Genomic DNA, 12,811 nt, shown 5'->3' with positions numbered 1-12,811 from the left:
CACACGGTATTTCCAAATCCATCCACATATCTCTCATTGACATCTGCCACACAGTCAGACCACTTCTCACTGCCCTGATCTGTGCCCCGATTACTGCAATAATCTGCTAACTGAGCTCCCTGCAACAGCCTTTGCCCCTTTTAGTATACTCTCAACACAGGAGCCACAACAACTGTTAAAATGTAACACAGATGATGACCCTTCTCTGCTCAAAACCCTAGATAGCAGTTCATCATCTCACTGGAAATTAAAAGCAAAATCTTCAAAATGGCTTACAAGACTGTAACTTGGCCTCACTTACTCTGTACCAGCCCCACTATTTCTCAAACCTGACAGGCATGTTCCTGCTTTAGGACTTTTGCCTGTGCTGCTACCTCTGCACGGAGGCCGCCTTCCTCCCAAATACCCCGACGGCTCGCTCCTTCACCTCCTTCAGGTCTTTGTGCTTAGCCAGGTTTTCCCTCAACCGTTCTATTTAAACTTACGATGGCCAGAGCCCCCAGCACGCCCTATCCTCTGTCTCTATTACTACATCTATATTTGATTTATAATAGTATGTTTCCGTACTAGTAGTATGGAAGCCATAAGGGTAGAAATTTTTGTCTGTTCACCCATTATTTCTAGTACTTAGACTGGTACCAGGCACATATGAGTACTCAATAATAATTGTTAAATGTGAAATACGTGTGAAAATGTTACATGATGAAAGCAAGTTATAAAACTATGTAAAAGTAGTATTGCATAGTGATTAAAATTAGGATTTAGAACTCGATTTGAACTACAGAACTGCCACTTTGCAGATGGGTGACTTTGGGCAAGTTTCTTATAACTTTGCTCTAAGCTATGATACACTCATCTGTAAAGTGAAAATAATAACCGTATTAACTTCAAATGCTTGTCGTGAAGATTAACTGGGTGAATGCATATAAAGTGCTTAGAAAAAGACCTAAACCAGGGTTTGATAAACTAAGGCCTGTAGAGCCAAAGAGGCCCTCTGCCTGTTTGTGAGTAAAGTTTTAGTGTAACACAGACATTCCCGCCCATTTATACGTTGTTTACGGCCTCTTTCACTCTACAATGGCAGAGCTGAGTGGCTGCAGGAGAGACCACGTGGCCAACAAAGCTTTACAGAGGAAGTGTGCTGACCCCCCACAGGGCAATGGTATGCACTCAGTTACTGTCAAGCACCATTATCTATGTCAATATGTATCTGCCAGGGTAGATTTATAGGAATATAACTCCCAACGTACTTGCACAAGGTACTTTCCAGAGGAAAATAAAGAGACCTATGACCCGTAATGGTAGTGGCACTAGCCCCTCTAAGATCACTATCCAGTTTCTGAGACACTAATGATTACATATTATAGAAAGGAATACTGTAATTCTCAAAGAGATTAATTTGCCTTTCCTTTTTATAAGAAAATAGCTTCCATACCATATAGTATGTTTAAAAGTATTTTTAAGGGGAGAGGGGTAGGTTGTGAGGGGTGGTCCACAGAAGCAAACAGTGACGAGGTACTGTAATTCCAAAAAAGCAGCTACAGTGATAAACCTGGAATGCTAAGTACCAGGAACAAAACATACTTGCAAGAATTAAACCTGGGTAAAACATTAAATTCATGGGGAAATGTCACAATTCAGTGATCTATTTGTAACTTCAGAAATAAGTTTCATAATTCAGTACAGGAAATTTATCACCTTGCCTGCCTACCAAACATCACCCATAAGCTAATAAAAACAACAGGCTGGAAACAGGGAGACAGGTTTCTAATCCAATTTTGGCTCACTGATTATATAACCTAGGATAATCTCCACTTGAAATGGGTATGACATATCCATTCTTTTATGTCTGAAAATTAAAAACCAAACTTGAAAATGTGGCAGTTCTTAAAAAAAAAAAAAAGGAACTCTATAAAATCCAAAATACTCATTTATAATGGAGTTGCATAAGGAGAAAAAAAAAATCACTTAAAACCAAAATTTCTATTAAAGATTAAAAATCTGCTACAGGAAGGCACCAAGCTGGAAGCAGACAGTTTCTCAGTAAGTCCAACAGCAAGTTATTTCTCTGTGAAAACGCATTGTCGTTTCTGCAGTTGGGCAACATATACAGTAGTTGGCATTTAGACGTCATACTGAATGGAAGAGAACAGTTTTAAATACTAGGTTATCACTAAGCTAAGCAAGATGCTCTGACCAATTAAAGGAATAGCAGATTCTTATCTCCCATCTGACATTCATTCTGGGGCATATGCTCATAAAGTTTCCCTGTTTACTTGGCAGAACATGTGTAGCTGAATTCCAGAAAGCTGTAAGTACTTATAACACTGTGTTACTGTTATGTTAGCAAATCATTTTATTTTAATGTTTCTAAAAAATACCATATTAAGTTATTATAAACTTCTGCCAAAATATGAGCAGCACATTCCACAAACTCACCCTGGTCACCATAATACATAAGGGCATCATGAAGTAAAATGTTCTTACCCTGTTCTTCACTTCCTTCCTTACAAAGACTAGAGCTCTGGCCCAGACTTAAACTGATATCATCAGAAGTCTTAGCGGTGTCTGTATCTCCTACAAAGTGAAGAGAGACCCATGAAGACATTATATGAAAAGTAAAGGCCGTACAGGGTGGCATAACAAGGAGGGACGTGAGGGAGTACAGTAGATACGTATTAACTAAAGCAGTTTTTGTATCAAGGGTTACAATGATGGGAGATGCATTAAACTAACAGGAAGTATCGTGGACTGTCAGCTCACATAATTATTCTCATAGTGCTACAAACCAAATATGGAAAGCTTCATAATATTAGCTAATACAACTACTTCTTTCAAAAGAAGTTTTAAAAAGGAAATGCAAATCATGTAATAACAAGTTGAAACAACATAAAATTCCCTTCCAGGGAAAATTAGAGAGTTATAAAATTATAGGGCAAAAATAATAATGAATTTATCTGAAATAGATGTATTGAATAAAAGCGATATATAAGATGTACAGGAAAGAAACTTTTTTTAGTGTCTTATTCCTGCCCAATTTAAAGGTTTCACATTAAATTAGTTTTCTATGAACCTCATCAAAACCCATGAAAGTATTTTCCCTCAAGGCAAAGAAGTTTCTTAAAGATCAAAATTTATAATTCATACAATGTCATGCAAATGGTCAAATACTTTTATGAAATTTGGATGATGAAAGGAGACCACAATTTAAATCAATTAATCTTTAATATAAGATACATAATTTTGGGCTTCCCTGGTGATGCAGTGGTTAAGAATCTGCTTGCTGTTGCAGGGGACACAGGTTCGAGCCCTGGTCCGGGAAGATCCCACATGCCGCGGAGCAACTAAACCCGTGCACCACAACTACTGAGCCTGCGCTCTAGAGCCCATGAGCCACAACTACTGAAGCCCACACGCCTAGAGCCCGTGCTCCACAACGAGAAGCCACCGCAATGAGAAGCCCACGCACCGCATCACAGAGTAGCCCCCACTCGCCACAACTAGAGAAAGCCCACGCACAGCAATGAAGAGCCAATGCATCCAAAAATAAATTCATTAAATAAATTTTTTAAAAGTTTACCATAAAAAAGATACATAATTTTATCCACAAAATAATTTCAAAAATGATTTTTCATTACACGTAAATATATGATACAGTTATCTTTACTAGGGACAAAAAAGAAATGGAAAGTCAGAGGTAACTTTCGGGTTAGATCACACCTACCTTTAATAGTTGTTGCTGTTCCAAGACGAGAGGAACCAGATCCAATCTGAAAACATGACATGAAGTAAACGAAATGCTAGCTACGCCATCGGCACAGACTAGCAAGATTATCAAATGAAATTATGTTATCAAAACATGTTATCAGTCACTTTCACCAAAAGGCCATGATATATCAGAGCCGCACTCCCTGTCTGCTGTGGCACATGCTGCGCACCTAGTACAGATTTGCTGAGACACTGAATCCCTCTGCGTACTCAGGACTGATGGAGCCCCCAGGGCAAGAGTCTCCAACCTCGAACAATCTGTGCCAAACGGTCATTGTCATTTTTATATTGTATCATGACATGTTCAAGTTATAAACAAAAGCAAAACTAGGTGTTAAGTCTACCTGAAATAAATTTAGACTTATCAGAGCATATAAAGGGAAAGTTTGGAGGACATAACATACTAACAAAGAGCAACCTAAATCTTACTTTCAAATTGTTAGTAAATCAGTATGTTCTTTCCTGAGTTTCAGACAGAAAGTAAGTACTTCTTTGTAGGCTGCTGTAACATATTTTTAAAGAATAAAAAAAAACTAAGGCATCTAAGAAAAAGGAATTTTTAGCACAAACTCTATAAACAGAACACTAAAATCTGCGGAGCTTTTAGGGCTTATATTCAAGATGGTATAAGACGTCCCTAAAATTTCATAACCATCAATTATTATACTACCATAAAAATCATAGAAACAAATACCACAAATTCCATGAACACATTAAGGAAACCAAATATAACATGACAGTTCCTAAATCAACAAGTCTGAGTAACTCTTTTTATAACCTGCTTTCAAGGGATTCAAGAAGAAAATAGTCAAGCAAATTTAACACCTTACACTAAAATCAAGAACATTCATATAATACTCATATTTTGCCAAATCTTTTCTTTCATTGATTCAACTGAACAGAAGTACACAATGAGAAATTTGGTCAAAATATAGGTTAATACTGACTTTGAAGGGGCATGAGGGACTTTCTTGGTCTATATATGGGGGGGATAAATACAGAAAAGCATGAAGAATTAAACATAACCACCCATTGTATCTGTTAAGATTGCTTTTGTCACCAAATAATAGAACTCAACTAATTAGGTGACTTAAAGAAATAGTTTTATGTTTGTCACCTAAGTTTGGAGCTGGTTTAATAGCATTTGTTCAGCAGCTCAATAATATTAGGGCCCTGGACAGCAGAGCCTAATTGTCTAATTGTCTGGACGGCAATTAAATGGGTGTACACATATGTAACAATCTACTGAGCCGTACACTTAATAAGTGTATACTATGCTGTATAAAAGTTATATGTCAGTGAAAAAGTAAGTAAAAATAAGCATACACATACAGGTTAAAACTACTAATAAATTCTTATGTAGCCAATAAAAAAAACGAGCTTTGCAATATTTTTTGAACTGTTTATTAAGTTTGATTCTCCTGATTTTTCCTAATTTCTGCTTTCAATTAGCCATAAAAAGCACTGCAACTAGACAGAAAGAAAAAGGCCAAAAAGCATTTTACTGCAAGAGTTTCATTCTTCTCACACCTGCTAAACAAGTTATAAAACTAACATATGTTATTTACCTACTAGAATAATAAACATGTAACTTCCTAGACAGAAGTTTAAAAACAAGTAAGCAAACAAAAAACACCATTTCATGCCACCCTTCTAAGAATTTAAACTTAAAAAAAAAAATGTTTTTTGAATATGCGTACGGTAGTCATTCGCTCACAACCTCAAAGTGTTCTCTTTTTCTTTCCTTAACAAGCTTCCCATTTTGTTCAAATGTTGGGCATATTATCTTCTGACTTATGAGAAGAGGGCCCAGACTCTGACCTAGGTGTGTGCTCTAGTTCTGCTCAATGAATGTATGGGAGAGTCTGCTGGAGGGCTTTGAGGAAAGACCTTTTCATGTCTGAGAAGATGATGAGCAAGGACAACTCTGCCCCACACTGTCACCTGCTTCTTAACTTTTCAACAGGATCATAATTGAAGCTGCTGTGCTCATCCTGCAACTCTAAGGAAAAGCCAAAAGAACTAGGGAAATTCCAACCCAGAGCCCTAATATTATTGAGCTGCTGAACAAATGCTATTAAACCAGCTCCAAACTTAGGTGACAAACATAAAACTATTTCTTTAAGTCACCTAATTAGTTGAGTTCTATTATTTGGTGACAAAAGCAATCTTAACAGATACAATGGGTGGTTATATTTTATTCTTCACGCTTTTCTGTATTATTTAAAATTTATCCCCCCCCAAATATAATGGAGTTGTGACTGTTCACACATGAAACAATAAGGGATTGAAAATATAAACCACAGTGCATACAAATAAAAGAATGCAATACAGTCCCCAAAATGTCACTGCAGAAAAACACTTAATAATATTAACATTCATGATATAGTCAGTAAAGAGAATCAAGTTCCAAAGAACAGCACACTAAAATCCCTCTTTGTTTAAAAAGTTTTTTTGATTATGACATTACAGATGATTTTTATTTTCTTCTTGTTATTTGCTAACTTTCTAAAAATAAACACATTCAGAAAAGGAAAAAATTAAGAAAAAAATGATATCTTCATACACTTAGAGGTAAAGTTTTTACTTAATAGGTTTGCACAAACTAAGATGGTCCAGTGTTTCTTCTCCTTGATAAGTGCCAAAGGAAAGTCCAGGAAGGATTATGGATGTCAGAGAAGAAAAACTACTTCCAACTAAAGAGCAATCAGGCAAGGCCACCTCCTCCATGAAGCCTTGCCCCTCTCTCTAACTGGAAACAATTACTTTCTCCTCTGAAATCTATAGCCCCTTTTCTGTACCATTCCTATGGCAACTATTACTTTGTATCTTGTACTTACACTTACTTGGTAACATATATTTATAACTTCAGTTACTTATAGACATCTACTAGGAAACTGCAAACTCTTTGAGGGTTAAGACCCACTCCACATCCCGGACAAACAAAATGCCTTAAATACCATCAGGCACTAAAATATTTTAAGGAAGGTAAGTGATAAAAGGGAAGAGAGGGACAGGGCGGGGGTGGGAATGGAGAGTAGAAGATGGAAAGGAGAAGGGTAGCAGTGGCAGGAAGGAAAGAATGATCACAATGACTATGACAGAGCTACTGTGTTCAAGGAGTTCACTATCTAGTACAGAAGACATTTATATACAACTATGATAATGTGTAATAAGACCTATATAATAAAACATGTGTGATAAACATGGTATGTCTATATTGGTAATATCTCTACCGATATACAAAAAGCCCAACTTTACTTCCCCACTTCAGCTTCCCTAAAGAATAACAATGATTATGCCAATAATTCCTTTTGGTATAAAACAGTATAAAACTAAAACACCAAAATCTAAGTAGCACAATAGCTTCTGATATCTGCCCTTTTTTATTCAAGAGTTAATATTTTAAGGAAAACTGTGCATTTAGGTGCAGACATGCAATAATTACATTCAAGATGGGACACCCTCCCTAAAACAAGTAGGGCAAGTTCTAATGGACATGATGCCAAGAGTAGAGTTACCAAAGGTGGCTGGCCATTGCTGTGTCCTTTTGTCTGTCCTAACAGAAAAAGAAAAAAAAAAGGTGTGGCTCTTCAAAATTTGTTGCAAAAGTGTAGGCTTATTCCCCAGGGTAACCTGATGTTGCTAATATTTGTCAGTAAGAAGAAAGGCCAGGTTTAATTAAGAATATAAAATGTGCAGCCATATTTAAGGACTAAGTCATTTCATTCTATCCAAAGAGACTGAGAAAAGCACAAGGGATAACCTATATGTCTCCAATACAGACAGACACCATGAAGGTAAATAAGCACACACTAGGAGCTAAAGTTCCCAAGGGCGCTCACCACAACTGTCTCGATCAAAACTACCCCTGGGCAATTAGCATCTGGTATGTGCTCGGCAACAAAGTACTTAAGTAATGTGAAAATTCTATTTAAAATAATGGTAATAAAAGATAATCAGTAAACAATCAAAATATTATTAATCAGCAAGATAAACCCAAACACTGACTGACTGTTACAGACAAGAGAGCACGTGAGACCGCCATCAGGAGGAGGGAGAAAAGCAAAATACAACAGCACAGGTTCCTACCTGGTGGCCTGGATCAAGGCCAGCATAAGAATTTCTTGAACTGCAACCAACTGGGGGTGTGGCCTCTCGAATGAACTCAGACATTTCAATGCCCCCACCAGGATCACTGTGGGGAAGAAATAAGAAAAGGAGAATAACTGTCATTATTCTGACACCAATGGTTTTCCTTTTGTTTGTTTTTTAAGTTAGTATCCTTTTTTCTGTAAAACTAACAGGTTCGGATATTTAATATAGCAAATTGAAAAAAATCGTTCTTCTTTTATAAGTCTGGTAAATTTGAACTGTTTTATAACCATGTCACTACTCCAAAACATTTAAAACTCTCTCCCAAACTGTCTATATCCAATCCAATATTAGAAACTGGCCTTGATTATAATTGTACCATACTAAATATAGCACATATTTTATGATATGTGCCATAAAACCACTCTAGCAAAGAAATTATTTGCCTTTTGTTTCCTAACAGCAAAGAGAAATTGGTCAGAAAGTAATCCGATCTTTTTTCTCAATTTATTTATTTTTAATTTTTTAAATTTATTTATTTTTGGCTGTGTTGGGTCTTCATCACCGCACACGGGCTTTCTCTAGTTGCGGTGAACAGGGGCTACTCTTCGTTGTGGCAGGCAGGCTTTTCATTGCGGTGGCTTCTCTTGTTACAGAGCACGGGCTCTAGGCGCGCAGGATTCAGTAGTTGTAGCACGTAAGCTCAGTAGTTGTGGCTCGCGGGCTCTAGAGCGCAGGCTCAGTAGTTGTGGTGCATGGGCTTAGTTGCTCCACGGCATGTGGGATCTTCCTGGACCAGGGCATGAACCTGTGTCCCCTGAAATGGCAGGCGGATTCTTAGCCACTGCACCTCCAGGGAAGTCCCAAGTAATCAGATCTTACACTCCCTGATCTCTCCAAGAGCACAGTCTGATTGAGCTGCATGATACAATGACGAACATGCATGAGAGCAATTATCCTGGTCAAGCTATCTGTATCTGTATTTCTTAAGTTAACAGAATTTAACTAGGATACTAACTTGTTTCACAGAGCTGGGAACCTAAGATTTTAGACTTGCATGTGTAGAGTTAGAAGGCACAGGTTTAAAAAGTGAAATGATGCTACGTAGTAAAAACAGGCATTAGAAAGACAAAAGAGAAAAGTACTAGGTTCAAAGAACTAAGGAAGTCCACATATAGAACTTAAAGATAACAGGATCCTAAAATAAGGAGAAAAAAAAAAATCACACCAAATTTCAAAAAACTTAGACAATTAAAAAAAATTTTTTAAGTTGATATGTTGTATTTTCATTTTTATTCAGTTCAAGAAATTTTCTTTTTAGTGAGGGAGCCACTCAGCATACGGGATCTTAGTTCCATGACCAGGGATCGAACCCACACCCCCTGTGGTGGAAGCAGGGAGTCTTAACCACTGGACCACCAGGGAAGTCCCCTAGACAATTTTATAATAAAGTTCCTCAAGAACACAACTTTTAGAACAATTCAGGCCTAAAAGTTATCATAATCCTATTTTTGCCCAAAGATTTTTACTCATTCTACCTGGTATACAAAGTCAGTCAATAAATTTTTTAGCTATTATTATCAAGGATAAAAGCTCTAGTATATATGCTCGACATTATTGCGGACATAAGCTATCTTACCATCTAGCATCTAATTCCACCTCCTGGTTAACAACAAGAAAAAAAGCAACTCCAAATTCTTCTGGTGAATCACTTCATCCCAATCTCTCATATGGCTGTGGGTAATGCTGACCCCACTCTCAAGTTTAGGGGTAAGCTCTACTGGCCAAAGTCAATCAGCATATCCCAATCTCTTGGTCACAGCAACTAGTAGTTCTAGAACAAGCACATGACCCAACTCAGGCCAGAAATGTTCTACTGTTGAGAGAAGAAACTTCTCTCTATCTGCTTGTCTTAATGCTGAGAAGATGAGTCCTGGAGCTGCCGTAGCCATTTTACAAGCATAAGGGGAGAGCCTGTCTAAGAAGCCAACTAAAAGAAAAGCACAGCCTGGTAAAGGGAACCAGAGTCATGAAGCTACTTGAAATTCTGCACATTGCCACATCTGAAGACATCCCTTAAACACAGACTTTTCGGTAACGTGAGCCATAAATTACCTTAAGCCTGTTTGGGTGGGGATTCCAATAGCTGCAATCAAAAGATATAGGCAGAATACAATCTGCTTACAAGTTCACCTTCCATTTATGTACTTCTCACTATAGCTGTTTGAATTCTAGTGTGTTTTTTAAATGAATGGCCTCATAACTACCATGTCCCTGTTTGCTCATTGGGTTTCTAACTCTAAGCCATTGGCTACAGTTAGCTAATGGAAATTACCTCTCTAACTTGTTACCCATTTATAAAAATAAAACATAATGGAACTCAGTTACAAACATGATGGCCAAGTCCGCATACAAATGTCCCTGTGTGAGAAAAGTGGAGTATGACCAAATCTGCTGGCCATTTGGTGTTAAGTCACACAGTTATCTAGACCGGAATGAGAAATATTTTTCTAACTTGGCAAAATCTCAAGTGTGTATATACAGGCAGCTGTCACCCACTGAACTAGTGATGAGTAATAACAAGCAATACTGTTAACTCCATTGGAATGCATTCTCTAATTAAGATTGTAAAGAAGTCAGAAGATGGAGACCAAGGTGAAGATCAAGGAATAAAATGTTCTATGTCACAGAAAGGATAAAGTTTATATGCATCAGCTTTAACGATATGTAATTCACATACCTTACAATTCACGCACTGAAACTGTGCAATTCAATGATTTTTAGTATATTCATAAAGTTGTGCATCCATCACCACAGTTGATTTTAAAACATTTTTATCATCTCAAAAGCAAACCCATTTAGCTATTACCCTTCCCACCCCTCCTCCCCCCAGCCCTAAGCAACCACTGATCTACTTTCTGTCTCTATAAATTTGCCTATTCTGGATTTGTTTTTTCATATAAATGGAATCACATAATATGTGGTCTTCTGTAACTGACTTCTTTCACTTAGCACAATGTTTTCAAGGTTCATCAATGTTGTAGCATGTATCAGTGCTTTATACCTTTCTATGGCCAAATAATATTCCATTGTATGGATAGAACACATTTTGTTTATTCATTCATCAGCTGATGGACAATCTTACCCAGTTTTATACATCACTTCTGATAGCAAGTCTAAATGATTATAATTGGAACATAAAATTATTATTAATAACAAAGCAAATATTTACTAAATACTTAATACATTCCAGTCATAGGGTTGCATGCTTTATTTGCATTTTCTCATGAAACATTCCCCTAAAAATCTATGATATAAATACTATCATCCTCATTTTACAGATGAAAAAACTGAAAACCGAAAGGTATAAAAACTTGCCTAAGGTCTCACAAGAGTAAACAAAATAAGCCAAGTCATTGGTATATGGAGTTCAGGTGGGAAGGGAGGACACAAATAATACTTCCTCATCACTCCACAATATTTTATCATATCTGCTCTTTCTGGGTTTTTTCCTTCACACATGAATGTAAGTACTCATAACCAGTAAGGACTGAGAAAAGATTTGAACACCAGGTCTAACTCTAAAGGCTATAGTCTAAGACACCAATAATGCCTTTTAACAAACAGGCATTAAAGTTCTCTTTCCAGTTCAAAACCAAAAGAAACACCATTATCTAGGGAAGGTTTCTTAACCTCAGCACTACTGACACTTTGGGCCACATAATTCTCGACTGTAGGAGACCATCTTGTGCATTGTTAGGATGGTTAGCAACATCCCTGACCTCTACCCACCAGATGCCAGTAGCATTTCTCCCTGTGATAACCAAAAATGTCTCCAAATATTGCCAAATGTCTCCTGGGGGGCAAGGTCATTTCCAGTGGAGAAACAATAATCTAGAAATAATGCTCAATGGTCAACATTGAGTGGGAAGAAGGTATTAAGGGAGAAAAAAAGATAAAGGAAAAAACAAACAGCTCCTTTTGTAGAAAAAATATATCCTCTTGCAAACTTACTGTACCTTTCTCTTCTCTACAAATTCAGGAGCAGACCTTTTAGTCAGCTGTTGGTGTCCTAACATATAAATTGACTGAGTAAGGATTTTCTTTATTAGCAAGACTTGCAGATTTTCAGGAATGGAAATTTCAGCACATACCTGGAAAGTAAGTAGTTTACAATTCTCACAGAAGCAAAGTGGTCTACTGCAGTAAGCAGTACACCAAATTCAGGGAATCTCTACCTTTATGCCTTAATTTCCTCATCTGTTTAAAAATAAAAACAGGTACAGGGAAATGCAGAAAAGCAGAAAGGGTTTGATCTGAATTATAAAGGAGACTTCACAAATTAATTTGTTGATTATCAGTATCATAAACTGCTCAGGCTTTAATTAGAACTTCACAGAACCGGCACAGTACTAAATTTACAAATCTAATCTAGATCACAACGATGTTCCTCAAAGGAACATTCATAAACATTCCTTTATGAATAGATAAAAGCAAACTCCCTAAACAGAATAAATCTTCAGAAAATTTAGCCTAAAATTCACCTGTGTATATTTTAAATGAATCCTTAATTTACAATACAGTAAGCATCACTGAATGAGAAATGGAAAAAAAATATGGTTTGTCTCCAAATAATTGTATTCAAATTCCAAAATTCAGTGTGCTAATTTCCTCTGATGAAACGTTAGAATTGTAATACATACATTAATGGCTTTGACTCTTTCTCTAAGATAAAGATTGAACAAGCATTTCTGAGCTGCTATACCACAGCCAATGACAACAAGAAGCACAAGTAGTCAGTCCTACTATATTCATTCATTCATGCAACCAAATGACAGCTCTAGTGTACCAAGCATAGTGATAGGCTCTGGAAATAAGTGTATCTGTTTTCCTGTTCATTTTTGTTCAGAACGGAGATTTACAAGTGGGAGAGTGGGGGAAAGGAGAT

General features: G+C 36.9%; 1 protein-coding gene across 7 annotated transcripts in view; it reads right to left on the bottom strand.

The window, feature by feature from the left end:
* The window catches only part of PCNX1 (pecanex 1), a 172,472-nt gene that overhangs the window by 119,279 nt on the left and 40,382 nt on the right, over positions 1–12,811 (bottom strand). For 6 of the 7 annotated variants that reach the window (XM_089907905.1, XM_030763392.2, XM_030763391.2 and 3 more), the window contains exons 3-5: positions 7,861–7,966; positions 3,725–3,770; positions 2,488–2,577 (exon numbers count right to left, since the gene is read on the bottom strand). In XM_089907905.1, the coding sequence (XP_089764031.1) occupies positions 2,488–2,577; positions 3,725–3,770; positions 7,861–7,966 (242 nt within the window). The remainder of the gene's footprint in view (positions 1–2,487; positions 2,578–3,724; positions 3,771–7,860; positions 7,967–12,811) is intronic. The other variant, XM_089907904.1, reaches the window with a different exon arrangement.

The sequence above is a fragment of the Delphinapterus leucas genome, chromosome 2 (assembly GCF_059928025.1).
Source record: "Delphinapterus leucas isolate spDelLeu-1000000601 "Yukka" chromosome 2, BTC_Dleu_Yukka2, whole genome shotgun sequence".
Classification (NCBI taxonomy): Eukaryota; Metazoa; Chordata; class Mammalia; order Artiodactyla; family Monodontidae; genus Delphinapterus; species Delphinapterus leucas.
Note: the sequence above shows the minus strand (reverse complement) of the source record. Positions and strands in the feature narration are given on the sequence as shown.